General features: G+C 52.9%; 5 protein-coding genes across 5 annotated transcripts; 4 read left to right on the top strand and 1 right to left on the bottom strand.

Moving 5' to 3' along the window:
• Window positions 1–210: 210 nt before the first annotated feature.
• Window positions 211–2,546, top strand: SEC61 (translocon subunit; the record flags this gene model as incomplete). Its single annotated transcript, XM_049379875.1, has 3 exons — window positions 211–379; window positions 1,076–2,099; window positions 2,150–2,546. 3 exons carry the CDS (start codon window positions 211–213, stop codon window positions 2,544–2,546), a joined length of 1,590 nt encoding a protein of 529 aa, XP_049230442.1.
• Window positions 2,547–3,307: 761 nt separating this feature from the next.
• J4E87_008283 (uncharacterized protein) lies at window positions 3,308–4,337 on the top strand (the record flags this gene model as incomplete). Its single annotated transcript, XM_049379874.1, has 3 exons — window positions 3,308–3,527; window positions 3,614–3,856; window positions 3,913–4,337. 3 exons carry the CDS (start codon window positions 3,308–3,310, stop codon window positions 4,335–4,337), a joined length of 888 nt encoding a protein of 295 aa, XP_049230441.1.
• Window positions 4,338–4,771: 434 nt separating this feature from the next.
• On the top strand, window positions 4,772–6,349 carry J4E87_008282 (uncharacterized protein; the record flags this gene model as incomplete). The annotated part of the gene is made up of 2 exons (XM_049379873.1): window positions 4,772–4,861; window positions 4,916–6,349. 2 exons carry the CDS (start codon window positions 4,772–4,774, stop codon window positions 6,347–6,349), a joined length of 1,524 nt encoding a protein of 507 aa, XP_049230440.1.
• A 45-nt stretch (window positions 6,350–6,394) lies between these two features.
• On the bottom strand, window positions 6,395–7,205 carry J4E87_008281 (uncharacterized protein; the record flags this gene model as incomplete). Its single annotated transcript, XM_049379872.1, has 2 exons — window positions 6,395–7,042; window positions 7,089–7,205. The coding sequence occupies 2 exons, from the start codon at window positions 7,203–7,205 to the stop codon at window positions 6,395–6,397; spliced, it is 765 nt and encodes a 254-aa protein (XP_049230439.1).
• Window positions 7,206–8,450: 1,245 nt separating this feature from the next.
• On the top strand, window positions 8,451–10,347 carry J4E87_008280 (uncharacterized protein; the record flags this gene model as incomplete). Its single annotated transcript, XM_049379871.1, has 2 exons — window positions 8,451–8,842; window positions 9,216–10,347. The coding sequence occupies 2 exons, from the start codon at window positions 8,451–8,453 to the stop codon at window positions 10,345–10,347; spliced, it is 1,524 nt and encodes a 507-aa protein (XP_049230438.1).
• Window positions 10,348–16,856: the final 6,509 nt, after the last annotated feature.

The raw sequence follows: 16,856 nt of genomic DNA, 5'->3' as shown, positions 1-16,856 counted from the left end.
ATCGCGCTGGGACCTGCTGTACAGCCTTGGAAAACAGTCCATAAAATGACCGGCTCTTGTGACACAATCAGTCACCCTTTGTTCTTCGTAATACACTCTACCCCACGTCGCCTGCATAATCTTCTCTTATTAGCCAACCTTTTAAGAAAGACCTCGACCTAGTCCAACTCTCCAAACCCATCGGCTCGACCAGACTTCAACTACGTAGAAATGCCAGAAGAGATGCCAAAAAGCAGCGCCCAAGAAAAGCGCGACTACATCAAGGCGTTGCAAATACAGATAGAGGAAGCAGAAGAAGAAGACAAGAGGCTAGAAAGATATCTAGAAGAGCGGAGGCAGGAGCTGAAGGAGCTGGAGGCCAAGATTAGGGAGAAAGAAGGTATACCATCAAACTAGACATGGAAAAGAAGATGGCGATGAAGGAATGAGTAATAGGTAGAAGGGCAGCTTCGGTCAGGTCTTGGTTGATGTGAGGCGGTCTCCCGATGAATTTCACGGATTATATGACAGTAGGAAGGCCCCACACATATATGCAGCTGATGAGTGTTCTTCTATTTGGACAAAGCTGTGAATGGCAGTCGGTTCCTATCGTGCTCGTTGTTCAAGGATCGCGCTCCGCGGTGATGTTGATGAATGCATGCAAAGGCCGCGACGTGAAGGCAAGACTGCGAACACAATGACATCTGCCAATTCCTGACTCGAACGCGAAACCCGAATGGTGAAAGGTCAAACCCCACAAATATCAGAACAGCGTGGCCTCTTGGGAGTTTGGTGGGAGATTCGCGATAGCTCAGGGACGGAGCTACGGCTAGCGCGCGCACGGGTAATTTCCCCAGCGACACGTTGCGAAAGCTCATGAAGCAAACCCCCTCTCCATCTTCCATCAACTGGCTGTTCGCAACCACCTTCTTCACCTTCTCGTTGTCTTCTTTCTTGTCTCTGGGCCATAGTTCGCAATCATGAGCGGCCGTAAGTCTCCACCCCACCCGTCAATGGCGCGGCGAGGCGTGCGCGCAACACCTGCGAGGAATTAATTACGGCGCGGACGAACACCACAGCTAACGGTTGCACGTAGTACGGTTCCTCGATCTCGTCAAGCCTTTTGTGCCTCTGGTGCCTGAAATTCAGCTGCCAGAGAGCAAGGTTCCTTTCAACAACCGCCTGGTATGGACCGGTCTCACCCTCCTCGTCTTCCTCGTCATGAGCCAGATGCCGCTCTACGGAATCGTGTCGTCTGATACCTCCGACCCGCTATACTGGCTCCGTATGATGATGGCGAGTAACAGAGGAACGCTGATGGAACTGGGTATCACCCCCATCATCACCTCCGGCATGGTTTTCCAGCTCCTCGCGGGAACCCACCTCATCGACGTCAACCTCGACCTCAAGTCTGATCGCGAGCTCTACCAGACCGCGCAGAAGCTCCTCGCTATTCTCCTGTCTTTCGGTCAGGCCGTCGTCTATGTCATCTCGGGTCTCTACGGACAGCCATCCGACCTCGGTGCCGGTATCTGCGTTCTCCTCGTCATTCAGCTGATGATCGCTGGTCTGATCGTTATCCTCCTCGACGAGCTCCTCCAGAAGGGCTACGGTCTCGGCAGCGGTATCTCGCTCTTCATTGCCACCAACATTTGCGAGTCCATTATGTGGAAGGCTTTCTCGCCCACCACCATCAACACTGGTCGCGGTCCTGAGTTCGAGGGTGCTCTCATCGCCCTTGTACACCTGCTCTTCACCTGGCCCAACAAGACTGTTGCGCTCAAGGAGGCTTTCTACCGCCAGAACCTCCCCAACGTCATGAACCTGATCTCCACCGTCATCGTTTTCGGTGCTGTCATCTACCTCCAGGGCTTCCGCGTTGAGATCCCCGTCAAGTCCGCCCGCCAGCGTGGTGTCCGTGGCTCATACCCCGTCCGCCTGTTCTACACCTCCAACATGCCCATCATGCTGCAGTCGGCTCTGTCCTCCAACGTCTTCTTGATCAGCCAGATGCTCTACAACCGTTTCTCCGACAACCTCCTCGTCAAGCTTCTCGGTGTCTGGGAGCCCAAGGAGGGTTCCGCTCAGCTTTTCGCTACCTCCGGTGTCGCCTACTACATGTATGTCTAGTCATCGTTCAGCTACAGTACCAGTCACTAACTCGCTCCAGGTCTCCCCCTCTCAGCATCACCGAGGCTCTCTCCGACCCCCTGAAGACCGCCATCTTCATCGTATACATGCTCGTCGCTTGCGCTGTCTTCTCCAAGACCTGGATCGAGGTTTCCGGCTCGTCTCCCCGCGATGTCGCTAAGCAGCTCAAAGAGCAGGGTCTGGTCATGGCTGGTCACCGTGAGGAGTCTATGTACAAGGAGCTCAAGCGCGTCATTCCTACCGCGGCTGCCTTTGGTGGTGCCTGCATTGGAGCTCTGTCCGTCGGCAGCGACCTTCTCGGTGCTCTCGGCAGCGGTACTGGTATTCTCCTTGCCGTAACCATCATCTACGGATACTTCGAAATTGCCGCCAAGGAGGGCGACATGGCCGGCCTCAAGGGCATGGTCATGGGCTAGATTAGCCCATAGGGATATTGGATTTTTGATTTGAACGACGGATGGGTTGGGGCTGGGGTGCTTCGCCGCACATTGTAACATATGATCTAAGAACAAAAGTTTACGAAGGTCTCTGGCATCACTTTACGTACTGCAGCGTGGCGTCTGGCTAGGCTCACGATGTCGGCCCTTCTCTAATGTATCATTGTTAACCCTTAAACTACGTTTGGACCTGATCGCACCTGCAGTTTCTACTTGGAGCACTCACGTGCTCAGCCTTGGCGTGTTGCTCCTGGCGCCTTACTCATCGAGCTTCAGTCGTTCTTGCCCTGTCTGTTGCGTGCACCTAGGTATTGCATCCAACGACAGGTATGCCTCCGCCGTCATCAAGAGCCCACGTCGTGGATTCAACCTTCAACAGCAGTATCGCATTGGTCAGCTTAGCGAATGCGAAAGGTGGCTTACGTGCGTACCAAACCGCCACGCTAACGCATGCTGCGGTCTGCGATGCGAAAGTCTGGGCATTGCGGCCTAGGAAACATCGTCATACACGGCATTGAGGCGTTTTACATATGGGTAATGCGAAGATTAAGCGAATGCGATGTACTGCTGCGGATGCGAAATCTAGTCATGATGCAGTGCGTGTCTTCAGTTTGGACGACTACATAAGATGGGGTTGTCGCTGCTTGAGGTGAGGTATTGCAGCTATCTGTCTTACTTCTTCTCCGATTTCTAGTACTCATACTTGATCGTTTCGCTCGGATTCTTGTTAAACCGTCATCATGGCAAGCTCACTTAGCATCGCTCATGCTACGCTGGACTGGAAACGACAGAATCCACCTAAAGGGCCAGGCTTCGATTGGGAGATGTACCGTTATGTTCCTTCTATGGCTGGAGCAATCGTCTGCCTCGTCGTGTTCCTCGTAATGGCTCTTCTACATTTGTATCAGTTTCTCAAGTCGAGGAATCGGATTATCGTTTTTGTTGTTATCGGCGCATTATGTACGCTATATCCTCCTGATGATCTCTCACATACCAGTGGCACTCCATACGCAATGTCTTTGAACTTTGCTAACACTCGATTGCAGGCGAAGTTGGCGGATACGGCGCACGCATCGCTTCTCACTTCGATAATCAAGCCTGGGGCCCATACATCACTCAAGGTGTACTGACACTTGTCGGTCCTCTGTGGTTCGCCGCAACCATATACATGATGCTTGGCCGTACCATCAGACTCGCCGGCGGAGAAGACGTCAGTCTGATCCCAGCGAGATGGTACACAAGAATCTTTGTCACCGCGGATGTCACAACGTTGATCATCCAGGGCTTAGGTACGCGAACTTGACAAAGATGAGGACCGAAAGGATGTAAGCTAATGAGATAACAGGCGCCAGCATCATGGGAACCATGCAACTCGCCCTCGCCCTCGCAGGCGAGAAGATCGTCATCGCGGGCCTCGCACTCCAAGTCGCTACCTTCATCATCTTCCTCGTCGCCTCTTTCGACTTCCAAATCCGCATGAACAAGAAAGCCGATCATCCCTCAGCAGACTGGAAGAAGATGCTATACATACTCTACAGCGTCAGTGCGCTGATCTTGTTCCGCTGCACCTTCAGACTCATCGAGTATGCCATGGGCAACGCTGCGTATCTGATTGCGCATGAATGGACGTTGTATTGCTTCGATGCTGTGCCAATGTTTTTGGTCTTGGTGCTGTTGCTGGTTCTGCAGCCGAGTCGATATGTTGAGGGAAACTTGGGGAAATCGCGACTGGACAGCGATGGCGAGGTCGGCGTTGTGGAGAGAAAGTGATGGGTTTTGGCAGTTTGGTCAGTACTTTCAGCGCGCTTGGAGCAACTTTTACGGGTGTCCTCCATATTCCTAAGCGCAATACATTTTGCTTCTGTTCTTCAGTCTGCTTACGACCTCATCTTTTCGGCAAGTCCTGGTACATTTGCCTGGACCCACGCAGGCGAAACCTTTCAAATGCCTTCGACTTTGCACAGCAGGCTATAACATGTTTTCACATGCCAATAACGTTTATTTGAGCTTGACAGCCGGCCGTTGCGAAAGCTCACTTTGGCCCCTATGACGTGCATGACTCGAGGTAGGTCAGATCTTAGCTCTCAAGCTTGGAACAAGCGCACCCAGCCACATCTGGCGGCACGCCTCACGCAGCACCACCTCATGCTGCCACAAAATGTGATTCCTCAATCTATATTAGCTACACACAGACATCAAACGGGATGGCGCGCCGCTCCACCACGTTCGTGACTAAAAGGCCGCATCGCAAATCGAGGGGCGGATGCTTCACCTGCAAGAAGAAGAAAGTGAAGGTACATTCAATATCAAGAGCATTCAAATAGGAACGTGGTATTGATCTGGTGCAGTGTGACGAAACGCAGCCCAAATGTGGTTACTGTAACCTCCGAGATTTGGACTGCGAATATATTCAGAATGTCCCCTCGACATCTCGGACGTCGTCCGCCGGCCCATCGTCCAGTGACGAGGGTCTACCATCTACATCCAACACTCCAGCAAACTTCAACGATCTTTCTGCCCAGTTGATACCATATCTTAGCCCACACTGCCATACATCCATAGGCACCCTCACAGCGCTCGACAGTCATCTACTGCAATACTACAGAACAGACGCATACCGCACCGTCGTATCCTGCGACGATGCTATCATCCAGAACCTACACAAAGAGACCATACCCCAACTAAGCATCTCCAACCCATTTCTCCTATACGCTCTACTCGGCATGACAGCAACCTACAGCAACAACATCACGCCCAACAAGACGGTCGAAAAACAAGCCCTGCTCTACCGCCAGAAGACCTTTTCCGCCTACAAAGAAGCCCTCAAGAACATCACAGCTGAAAACTACGAAGCCGTCCTTGTAACGGGCGGTCTTCTCCTCGCGCTCGTTCCCGCGCCGAACACGGACATAGACGAAGATTACCTCGAATGGGTGTTCGGCCTCCTCAAACTAAGCGAAGGCCTGCGTATCCTCGCCTCCCTCCGCTGGGCCCAAGGCATCGAGAAACTTTCCGTGTACCCATTGGTACGCCGTGAAATCAAGACGCTGCCACCCCCACCCATCATCGACGTCGCAGGCATCGAAGCGCCCATCGGTCCTCTGGGAACGACGCCTGATAACCCCAATCCAGCTCCGACATACACGCCCATCCAGTTCCCCACGCAAACTCGCCTCTTTCTTCCACCGCCCCTGATGCAACTCCTCCAAAGCGTTATCCGAGGAAAGGAGTCAGGGACACTAGACTGGCACCGACCAACCCTTCTCCCCGTCTTCCACGCTCTATCCCCCATCTTCCTATCCCTGTATTACTACGGGCTAGACTCTGACTTCTACGTCCGCATCTTCGTCTGGACATCCTTCCTCATGCCAGACTACCTCCAGTTGATGCGGGACAAGGAACCAAGAGCTCTGGTGCTATTCGGGTGGTGGTTGACGCTGGCAAATCTAGCGCCGAAGGGGTGGTGGACAGGGAAGCGAGTGCGTAAGACTATTGGGGCGATGGTGCGGGCGATTCAAGCGCAGCCTGTGGGGGATGATGGGTTTGCAGAGCGCGTTTTGGGGAGTGCGTTGAGGATTGTTGATGTTGTGGATAGGGAGGGGAAGGAAGCGGCGGCTAAGGCGGTGTTTGATGACTGGCCTGGTGTTAATTGGGAGGATGGGCCGGGGAGGGCTCAGGCGTGGGAGTATGGTCAGCTCGTGGATCTGGGGGAGTTGGATGGCGGTTTGGATATGGATGCTGCTATGGGTATCGATCTACAGGAGCTTGGTATATCGGTTTAAACGTTCATCTAAATGCCACTGCGCATGATCTGGCTGTAAGCCTCCTTATTGTCCTATCTCGGGCGTTGTCCCAGCTGTCTCTGCAGCAGCACTCTTGTTTCCTGCCTCCGGTTCCTCTTGGTTCCGCCCGCCTTTTGGCTCCCTGAGCATGCAATATAGCTTGATAGCGTCCTTCTCTCCCTCTCCATCCCTACACTCCATCTCCCTCGCTAATCGAAAGCCAAACTTCTCATAGATCGCGATATTCGGCTCACTCCTGCTACTCTCCAAATAGCACATCCTCCCTTCCTTATCAGCCATATCCAGCACCTCTTCCATCAATGCCCTTCCCACACCCTGTCCCTGACACTCCGGCAACACAGTAACGATGTTGCAGAAATAGTATCCCTTTGGATCTGTCCACAGCTCGGACTGCGCCTCTGCCTGTCGCGCCTTCCATATCCAATATCGTGTTGTGCTGAGGCCACCGCGCCCATACCACAGGTTCATGCGTATTTGGTTGGCCCATAGATACCAATACGAGAGGTATAGCGACCAGGACTCGGGTTCGGACGTGGGTCGCGGTGGGAGCCACATTGCGCAGCCGAGGATCTTGGACGGGTTCGCGGTGTCGCGTGCGACGTGGAAGAGGCCATGCTCGATGCCCCAGCGGCATCGTAGGGTGAGGGATACGCGGTTTCGTACTAGAGAGACCTGAGATGGTTAGCAGGGCGCGCGAGACGGGTACTGAGGTAAATACCTTTTCGCGGTCGGGAAAGACCCAGTTGTTGTAAGGGTCATTGGCGAAGGCTTGTTGTATGGTATCGATTGCGCCGTCGATATCGGCCTCTTTCATGCGCGTTACTTGGATAGGCATTGTGAGAGGTTCTGTGGTGTTGAGGTGTTTCGAGACTCTTCGTGTCACGGCGGCAGTAGATACGAAGAGATATGCGCCAGTCTCAAAACTGGCAAACTTCGATAACCGGCCATGATAGGTGCGGGGAGGTTTGTAGAGCTTGTCGCATGCAACATGTGGATAGGTGATGAGATGGGAAGGTCTAAGCGACAGTCACGTGCGTTGCGGGGGCTTCCGATGCTTGTCTGAGCATGTGCGCGCGAACCATCTTCACCAATCCTACCTGCAGCTGTCTTGGCTATGTTCACAGCTTCAGCCTGGTAACAATGCCAGCTTTCAAGAATGAAAGTCCGGCCTTGGTGCCTTGGACCTGCGTGACAACGCACACTAAACACCATGGAGACTTCCAAGCAAAGACTCAGACGGGCTTTGCGATTATCTGGCCCAACTATTGGCTTGAAACGATCCCAAACAGATACTACTAATGGCCAAGCTCAGCTGCGCCCTGACTATCAGGCTGAAGGTGGGGTAGAATCGGCGGCAGCAAGTCTGCCCCATCTCCAGTCTATACCTCCTGCGTCACAGTCCAAAGATGGACACCAACCTACTATGCAGCTAAACAGTAGCAGCGTCCCCGATAGATGGGCCGAGATAAGGCAAAAGGCCGAGTTGAGACGAGCCGCGCAAGGTGACGAAGAAACCCAAGATGAGGAAAGACGCGTGGCACGCATAAAAGCTCGAATAGCAGAGTTGACGAGCAACTATGATGAAGGCTTCCCTGTTCCTACCGAGCAAAACCAAGAGAGACCATTAACACTGCACACCCGTCGACATACGGCTGGGAACATTACCACCTCCCCTAATGCACAGCCTGCGCCTCGTCACAATGATATTTACATGGAACCTGTGGTCTTCGACGACGCCTTATCTGAGCCGTCCGTCATCAAACCCGTTGAAGAATCTACCCGAAAATCGTCAGCGAATGGAAGCGATCCGACTCGTATCGAACGAGACCTAATCTGTAGACCATGGGATTCGAAGGCAATACTACATCGTATATTATCGGAGATAGGTGTTGCAAGCGCTCGAGACGCTCTGGAAAGCCGTGGGATTACCGATCTGTGGCTACCGCTGTCGAAGCCACTACTCAAACGATTACTGAGTGATCCGCGTCATGTCTCGGAGTTTCTAAGACTACAAGACGAACATCTCAACGTGGTTCTTGCGCGTTGGACGCAGCCTGGCACAGGAGAACATATACACGATATGGTGTTCAGTCACTGCGAGTTTGAGGACGACGAAGAGATATTTGAGGCTAATCGGATTCTCGGTGAAGGGCTGGTAGGCCTTGTTGAAGAGGTGACAGTACGATCCCGGAAACCACCCATTACATGCGCACGAAAGAAGATTGGTAGGCCTAGGCAGCTCAAAGCGCATGGCCAGATCATGGCTGCCTTCATTCGGGAGATTAGAGTCATGCGTCAAGTCGATCATCGCCACTGCGTTCGGTTCATTGGGAGCTATACCGATAATGAGTCTGTTAATATTCTCTCGTCTCCGCTGGCTGATATGGATCTTGCGACCTTCCTCGATAACCCTATCGGAGACAGGGAATGGGCCATACTCTACAAGGGCATTGACTGTCTTTGCAACGGGCTGTAAGTGCATGACATCCTACCCTTCCACAAACGTCAACAGACAGTTCCGAACACCGATGATGGACAGGTGACACGCTGGCTGCATAGTTGAAATGAGTAGTATTTGACTAATATTCGCGCAGGTTATATCTTCATGACAACAAAATTCGGTAAGTGCACGGAGATAAGCACATTTGGACAAGCCGCGCTGCATGAGCGCTTCCATCCACTACTTCAGTAAATCGTCCCCAGATAATAGAACTGACACTACTTAGACACGAGGATCTGAAACCGCAAAACGTTCTTGTCCATGGTCATAATATATTGCTTACCGATTTTGGGTTTAGGCAAGTCCTTGTCTTCACATCACTATTATGGTGCTGACCGTGTATAGCTTGGACTTCTCGGATGATTCTGTTTCGACAACTACCGGACGTCCATCAGCATGGACTATCCGATACTCCGCACCAGAGGTTTTGGACTCCGAACCACGCAACAGAGCTAGTGACATATTCTCTCTTGGATGTGTTCTGATCGAGATGGTCTCAGGACTCTACGGGCACAGTCTCTCCGAAGTCAAGGAATATTGGAAGAAGTCTAGCAACGGACAGTCGAGCTTTGCACGCAACCCCCAAGCGACGTCCTCATGGATCGACTTACTGTCAGACCGTCCTGAGGTCGGAAGACTTGACCAGATCGTCAACTTCCTACCGGAACTACTGGTCACAAAACGGCTTGATCGACCGTCGGCTCAGTCAGTTGTACACATACTGGAAGACCTGAGTCTACATTTTCATGAGCCCCCACGTCTTTTCAACACCTGTTGCGGGCCACCGGTAGGGCGGATAAAGAGTCGCCAACCCAAGTGGGTTGGAGGAAGTGGCTTGCTAAAAACACGGGGTCCACAGTTCTGGTACGACCTTCGCAGTTACTTCGATGCTGTTGCAGACCCCGAGATGAACTATGTCATACTTGACCAGCGTTTCAAACAAGTCGCTGCTAAGCATGACTGTTACTCTCGTCTATGGGACATGCTCAACGATGTTTCTCCGATCACGGAGGCATGCGAAACGCTTTACAGCATATCCGACAACACAGACCCGAATGCAACTTACTCATACAAGCATAGTCTTGAATCATCACAGCTGGATAACCGGTACCTGGACCGCGTGCTGCCGCAGGTACTTGAAGCGTACACCTCGTGGCAGGTTATATTCACAGCGCTGAGTATAAATCTTCCTACTCCTAAATCGCAATGGTCCTCGAAAACTCAAGTCCCTTTCCAACCCAAGGAACTCTCGACCGTGTGTCGTGAGCGGACAGTACAAATCTCCATGGTTGGTAACGGTCGTTATCTAAATAACGACCGCTGCTTCAGTAAAGTATATTACGTTTTGGCATTCAAACTGTTTGGGAAAGGATACGAGCCTTCAGAGCTGGGCGCACCTGTTGTGGACATGAGCAAGACGACACCTAGCCGGCTCGAGATGGATGATGACTGGGGAGTCGGTTTCGCTAAAAAGTGAGAGCAGTGTACGTAGTAGAAGATACCCAGCCGATAAGAGCGCGGATGTTACACTACAACTACTGCGTGAGGTTTCTGATGTGTAGGAACATCTTGTGTGACGGGTACCTAAATCGGCGAAAGCAAAGCACAGCGAATTTCAGGGCAAAAGCTCACGGCATGATGGACTTTCCAACAAATTTGTAAAATAATCTTACCAACTATCCAGGATCATATCCAGGGTTTACAAGCCATTCTGAGTCGAGATCAAGATTAGCATCATTACGTCTGCAGCTAGATTTTGGACAGGAGGCAGGGTGTAGGCCAATGATCGTGTCACTATTCGTGTAGTGCGTGCGCTCTATATGCGGTCGTAACCAAGGACGAATTGATCCGAAGGTTACTGGAAAAGATGTCATGCCTAAGCGTAACGATGCTGCCCAAGTCTGATGATTCTCGGCGTCATCATCAGACCTAAGGCTACCTGACAACGAAAAGGAAAGAGAACGAGGCAAGCAGGACTGATGGTGTGCGGAACTCAAGTACCAAAGGCAAATGTACAACATGAGCAGCGATCCCCATAATGCACATAGAGTCGCAAGGTCCAATTGTAGCTCCTATATGGTAGCGACCTGACGAAGTAAGGAACTAATCATCGCCCATGGCCCACACGCTCAAAAGTACGCTGCGCATCGAACGTACGCTTTTTGTGTGACTCAAAAACCTAGATGCGCAGACGCATGCTTACCTTTTCCCTTAACCAACATCGCAACGAATCAAGCAACCAAAAAGCTGCATGATTGCTTTTCGTGACCAAGACATTCCGCTTCCGCGATAACGCTCATACACACGCAGCACACACACATCGTGATAGTTCTACATACGAACCCACATACTCACCGCTCGAACCCCAAAAGCCCATACTCACACATGCGCTTATGTCAACATGTTCGCACAAAGCAAGCCCCGCACTACACTACAGGACACTACCCCAACCCCAGCCCAACGTCTATTCGTCATGGGATCGACAGTCCTGCATGGCCTGGTCAGTCAGCCTACCGAACCCAGTCCAGCCCAGTCCGATGACACCCTCCCGCACTGTGCGCGGGCGAAGCGAGTGAGCATGAGCGGTTCCGGATAGCGAATGCGAGTATGCATGGGGTAGTAGTAGACCTGTTTTGACCGGGCCGTTGTTGGGTTGGGAGTTGATGGCAGATGCGCGTGTGTGGCATGACATGTGTGGCGAGGAGGCGCTGCTTTTTTGTTCCGGGGGGCTATGCTATGGGATGCTGATTCTGCGGTGATTGATGTGGCGAGGGACATGTACATGGTCTTCGTACTTGGGCTGCGTAGTCGGCCCGCTTTGTACATGTTTGTGTATACTTATCGGTGGATGGAGGTTACCGGCGTTGTTGATACGAACGTCTACCGTGTTGAGTCTATTGAATATTTTTGGTGGTGTTAGGACATGAGTAGGCACATGATGTCAACGTCCGAACGTCGGCATTTTCCTCCTTTGCGATCAACATGTCGACGATCTCTGTTCAACATCTTAGGCTCTCGCTTACGGCGATGTAGTATACCGTGAGATATCAGCTGATTCGCCGGGTTGTACAGCCTTGTGTCCGGCTTTTTCCTTGAACCGTGGCGCTGTAAAGGTTAGGTATGAGGAACAGGCAGCCAACCTTGTTCGGATATAGAGCATGGATGCAAGCGCGAATACGGAATGAGATAGGTAGGATACTTCGTGAGCTTCCGCTTAAAGGCACGATTATCGGCGTTGCATCCGTAGCGACGATCCGGAAATTCTTGGTTCCGAGCTGTTACCTGGCATTTTAACATGCACATGGAAGGCACAGTAAATAGCAATAATTTCCCAGGGTGCTGAGGCAGCAGGACCAGGCCGTGTTGCAAGATGCATCTGCCGGAGGACAGGCGGAGACGGGTACTGTACGCAGCGCAGCATAAGTGGGCAGCTAACAAGACGCAACTAGAGATTCGAAAGCGAGAACCTGAGCCATCCTTGGATCATCGTGGTACTTGTTGATCAACTGAGAGAACTGGCCTCCGCAAAGTCGAGACCATCCGTATGACACCGTATAGCGCCTGCATGTACCCTTGAACTGTAAAGGGTGGGTAACTATAAGGGCAGATAGTACCACTTGGTGTGCATACAGGCGACCCGCTGGCGGCCGACGATTCAGTGTTGGGCAGTCAGGCAGCCAGTACGTGGGAGTGCGAGAGCGATCGGAAAGAGCGGAAGCAGGAAAAAAGTCGATGAAACGCAGTCCGGAAAGTTAAGCCACCGTGTTGTGTGGTGCGGGTAGTCCTTGAGCGGTCTGTTTGGGGCAACTCCAGGTCATCCTAGGCACCGGATTACTGTTAATGCTAGTAGCCAAGAGGGGTGGTGTTGCGAATGCGGGCGCTGATGGAGCGCGTACTAGCCGCATCGCCGTGAAAACATCGGTGTGTTCGACAAAGAGGCAAGCCGGGGCTGCCGTGGTCATCAGACAGGCTGGGAGGCAGGTGCGAAGGCGGCAAGTCGGGCAATAAGCGACGTGCGTGTACTCTACGCAGAAACCGATCTATGTCCTGGGCGCCCAAAAATAGGGCGTTCAATTTGCTGAGACGTACAAATCAGGACCATGCAGGTGTGACTGCTTCTGCGCATAATCGTAGGCGAATAAAGAAGGTACTTCGGGTCGTCGCTCAGTGGTGGAAGTGGACTTTTGGGATCGCCACGTAAGCACAATTTAGCCTAGAGCATGTCTAGAATAAGAAGATAGGCGATTTGCCGATCTGGTGAGGTGGAAAAATTCATGGCGCATGCATGGCATCCGTGGGCCCGTTTGCACCGTCATACACCTGACGGGGAACTACTTGCATAGGAGCTTCCGCAAGTAAGTCTCAGTTGGCAACTCAAGGATGGTCACCTCCACACAAAGGACGGCCCTTGTCAGCAGTGATGCACGCAGTAGTACCGAGCCTTGGATTGCATTTGACACATCGCCTGATGTAACAGCGGCCGAGTGCATGACTGGCGGGCACCAAGTTGTGTCTTACAAACGAATAGCAACTGCTATATAGGGTTCCGACTAGGGGTGTGCTGCTGGAATATTAAAGCGGAGTGCAATTGCCGGATTGGTGCGTAGTATTACAAGACTGAGATCGGTGGTGTAACTGTAAGCGGTAAGCATAATGCTAGAGGTGGCCCGACCTCGGATATTCTATGTGGCAGACGTGCTGATCGAGAAACTTTGCTCTATATTAGCTGCCATGTCGACACAAGTTGCAGCAGCAAGCGCCTCAATACACCCTGATTCATGATGACGGCCGGATCCATCGCTCCTCAGGATGCATTGTTGTATTGGCTTTGAGGCGGTTGGTGGCAGCTAGGTACCGAACCTAAAGAGGTGCGACAGGCAAAAGGGTCGCGGTGGAGCGGCAGAAGGAAAACAAACGCTCGTACTGCGTGAAACCGAGTCACCGCCGGGCCCTGGTAAAGTGGAGAAGATTTTGCGGAGATGCAGGCTGGCTTCAGCTGCTGCGTCGTAAGACAATTAGCATGGGATCGCCCGACAGAAGTTTCATCAGTTGCGCGCTCGGGTGAAGCGAAGGTACAGACGTGTACACGATACCCACGGTCCGGCATGCTCGTGCGGCAGTCTTGGCTAGGTAAAAGTGATGCAGAGTCATGGCTTGTTCTTGTTGATGTACCAGCAACTTGTACACACAAGCGAGTCAACGGCTGTGAGCTGGCACAGTGGCGGTCTGACTGGTCAGACTCGTACCCCGGCTACGAGCGCATATCGTGTATGTGGAAATGCCATCTTGCCCCATGGTCGTAGCCCTAGTGATGTTGAGTGGGGTGTCGGTGTCCGATTTCCTCTTCGTGCGTCACACGCGCATGTTCGAGATGCTGTACCGCTGGTGCTTGCCTGAGGTGTGCAGTAGGACTTGTTTCCGGCAAATATCCAAGATTGCGTCGAGCACAACTTGCAGCAGTAAGGAGGCTCACCGACGAGCTAGTGTGGCTGCTGATCCAAGCAGACAGGAGGCTTCAACGGAGGACGGCGATTGGACCAGGGGCTCTCGACGTTGAGCAAGTGGGCTCGCGAGCCGCCTGGTGAGGCTAATGCTCGCTGGTGGGCAAGGATAAAGTGCCGCCGCGCCCGCAAAGAGAATTTCGCGTTCGCATGGGCCGACCATGATCTAGAACACATCACACGCAGACAGGCCGATACCATGCTAAAGGATCGTCGTCGTCCACAAATAATGCAGCTACCAAGCCGACCGAGTTCTTTTTCATGCAACTGGTTCACATCGTGCTTCACCTCGCGCTTGGTTAGGGTGCTTGCGTGACCGGGAAACGACCTATAGCCTGGCCACGTCTAGTGAATGGTGTTGACAAAACTCAAGGGAACGCCAGGATGATAGACTATCATGCTGAAGGTAACGTCGTGTCAACATGACCATGGTTGATATGGCAGGGCGGGCCATGAGGGACTTTGTGGTTGGTTTGAGCTAGCGTAGCGATGCCGCTCATACCGTGATTCTCTGCCTTTCCAGCATTCTTAGAGATGATGCGACGCCACGTTTGAGACCCACTCGACTCGTGGGCCACCCGCTGATACGTCATTAAAGGGTTTTTCTTCCCGTGTTGCAGATTGCCGGACTGGGGCTGTCAGCGCCTGGCTTCGACACACTGGCACTGTGATGAGTGCAGCACCCGTGCCGCGTCCATCCAAGCGCATCCTCCATAATAATGCCGGAGAAAGCCTTTTTGAAACCACAGTTTTCACAATCTCGATTGATGGAGCTTACGGCGTACAGCACGGCTAGGAGGCACGGGATTCCAGATAGTGCAATGTCTGTGAATGGCGCTGTGCCCAATGCTGCGCGGCCTATTGTCTCGAGCGGATCATCTGAACGCGAAACTATGGGAAGACGCGGGTCAGCACCCAGCACCTCGATTCGACGGTTCGTAGATTGAGCGTACAAGATCAAGCGACGCTTTGCAGAGCGGGTTCCGGTGACAGTTCGGTGCTTACTTTTCCTGTTCACATATTCGTCTCGTGATGCACAAGTGTACAGCTGCGCCGCAATTTTTCGTGGATCAAAATGACCGAGGCCGCGTGCTGCAGAGTCAGACTGGCTGGGTGTGATACGCGGGATGTGCTGAATTACGGAACACGGTGCATTGATTCGTTCCCTGTGGCTCGCGCTAGTTGCAACATCGTTCACTGACGCCCACACTCGGTGCACTTTGTTGATGACCGACCTGTGATGGGAGTTGCTTCTTTGTTGGTACAATCAGGATCCTACGGCAGGCGCCTGCACACATGGTGCCATGAAATGTCGGCTCCATGATTGGGTTTCAGCTGGACAAAACAGACGCCATGTGTAGATGGGATGTGGCTGCAGCCAAGCAAACGTTGACGATGCTTTTGAGTGCATCCGTGAACAAGACCCCCATGCAAGGACCCAAGTGCAGCTTTCATATGCTCTTTTTGGCGACAAGATGCAAGCCCCCTGACATGATCCTGTTCGTTTGAACCACCAAAAGGATCCTTGCGCCCGCGTTGGACCGCTGTAGATCATTCAGGCGGGACGAAGCCAGGGTTGGTCCCTCGGCGCTTCGGCTGCATCTCATCAGCCACGCGGGGATTTTCTCATTTCTGGTTGTCGAACGGCACTGCCGCTTTGGGCCTGGTCACCGTGGGGTCAACAGGGAGGTGTGAAGACCTTGTCGTGAGATGGAGGGATCGGTCGGCCGCTTGTCATGTTGGTTGAGACAGCGGTGCTGCAAATAACGGTAGATGATAGCGGCATGCTTCAATAGATGGATCCTCACGAAGCATGCGGCTTCTTTGTCACCGGGGCGCAGGCAGGCTTTGTGCTTCGTATTAGGTGCAGCCAGCACTCATCGTGATGATCGGATCCACTCCACCCACCGCGACGTTGAAGGGAATACCGGCGTGCTATAATAGGCTTCGACCTAGTCTATAGATGCGCTATTTGCAGTGCTAGACGATGGCGCGAGCGGAATGACATGCCAGCTACGTGAACGCGCGTATCGCCAGACGGGCACACTGTGCCCGGTGTTGAGTGCCGGGTGCGATGCGCAGTGTTTGGATCAACAGACCGGTCGCTCGGTTGTTCACGCCCGACAGGCGACGTTAGCCACGGTGCGCATGGTTTCAAGGCGTGCTCAGGTGGAGCACGACGCTGGCAAAAGGTTAAAGTGCTTTTCTCGGCGGTGCCTAAGAAGGCAAGGGTGCAAGACTCGACACAACCTCATGTACGGGGGCCCTTTAGGCGTAACCCGTCGTGGCGGCACATGTACCCAGGCCGGGGGGTCGACCGATGGACGGCGGCTTCTTGCGTCCGGTGTGCTCAGGCTACAGAACAGTAGTCAGGCGTGTGAGGGACAGTAGCGACAGTACCGTAGTCAGGAAAGAGGACTAGAGGATGCAAGGCTGATGACATGCCGATGCTCAGCGCTGATTGCTCCAATCTCCGCGAGTGGCT

This window comes from Alternaria ethzedia (genome assembly GCF_023757985.1).
Source record: "Alternaria ethzedia strain BMP 0044 chromosome Unknown scaffold_25, whole genome shotgun sequence".
Taxonomy (NCBI): Eukaryota; Fungi; Ascomycota; class Dothideomycetes; order Pleosporales; family Pleosporaceae; genus Alternaria; species Alternaria ethzedia.
This window is presented reverse-complemented; position numbering and strand designations above follow the sequence as displayed.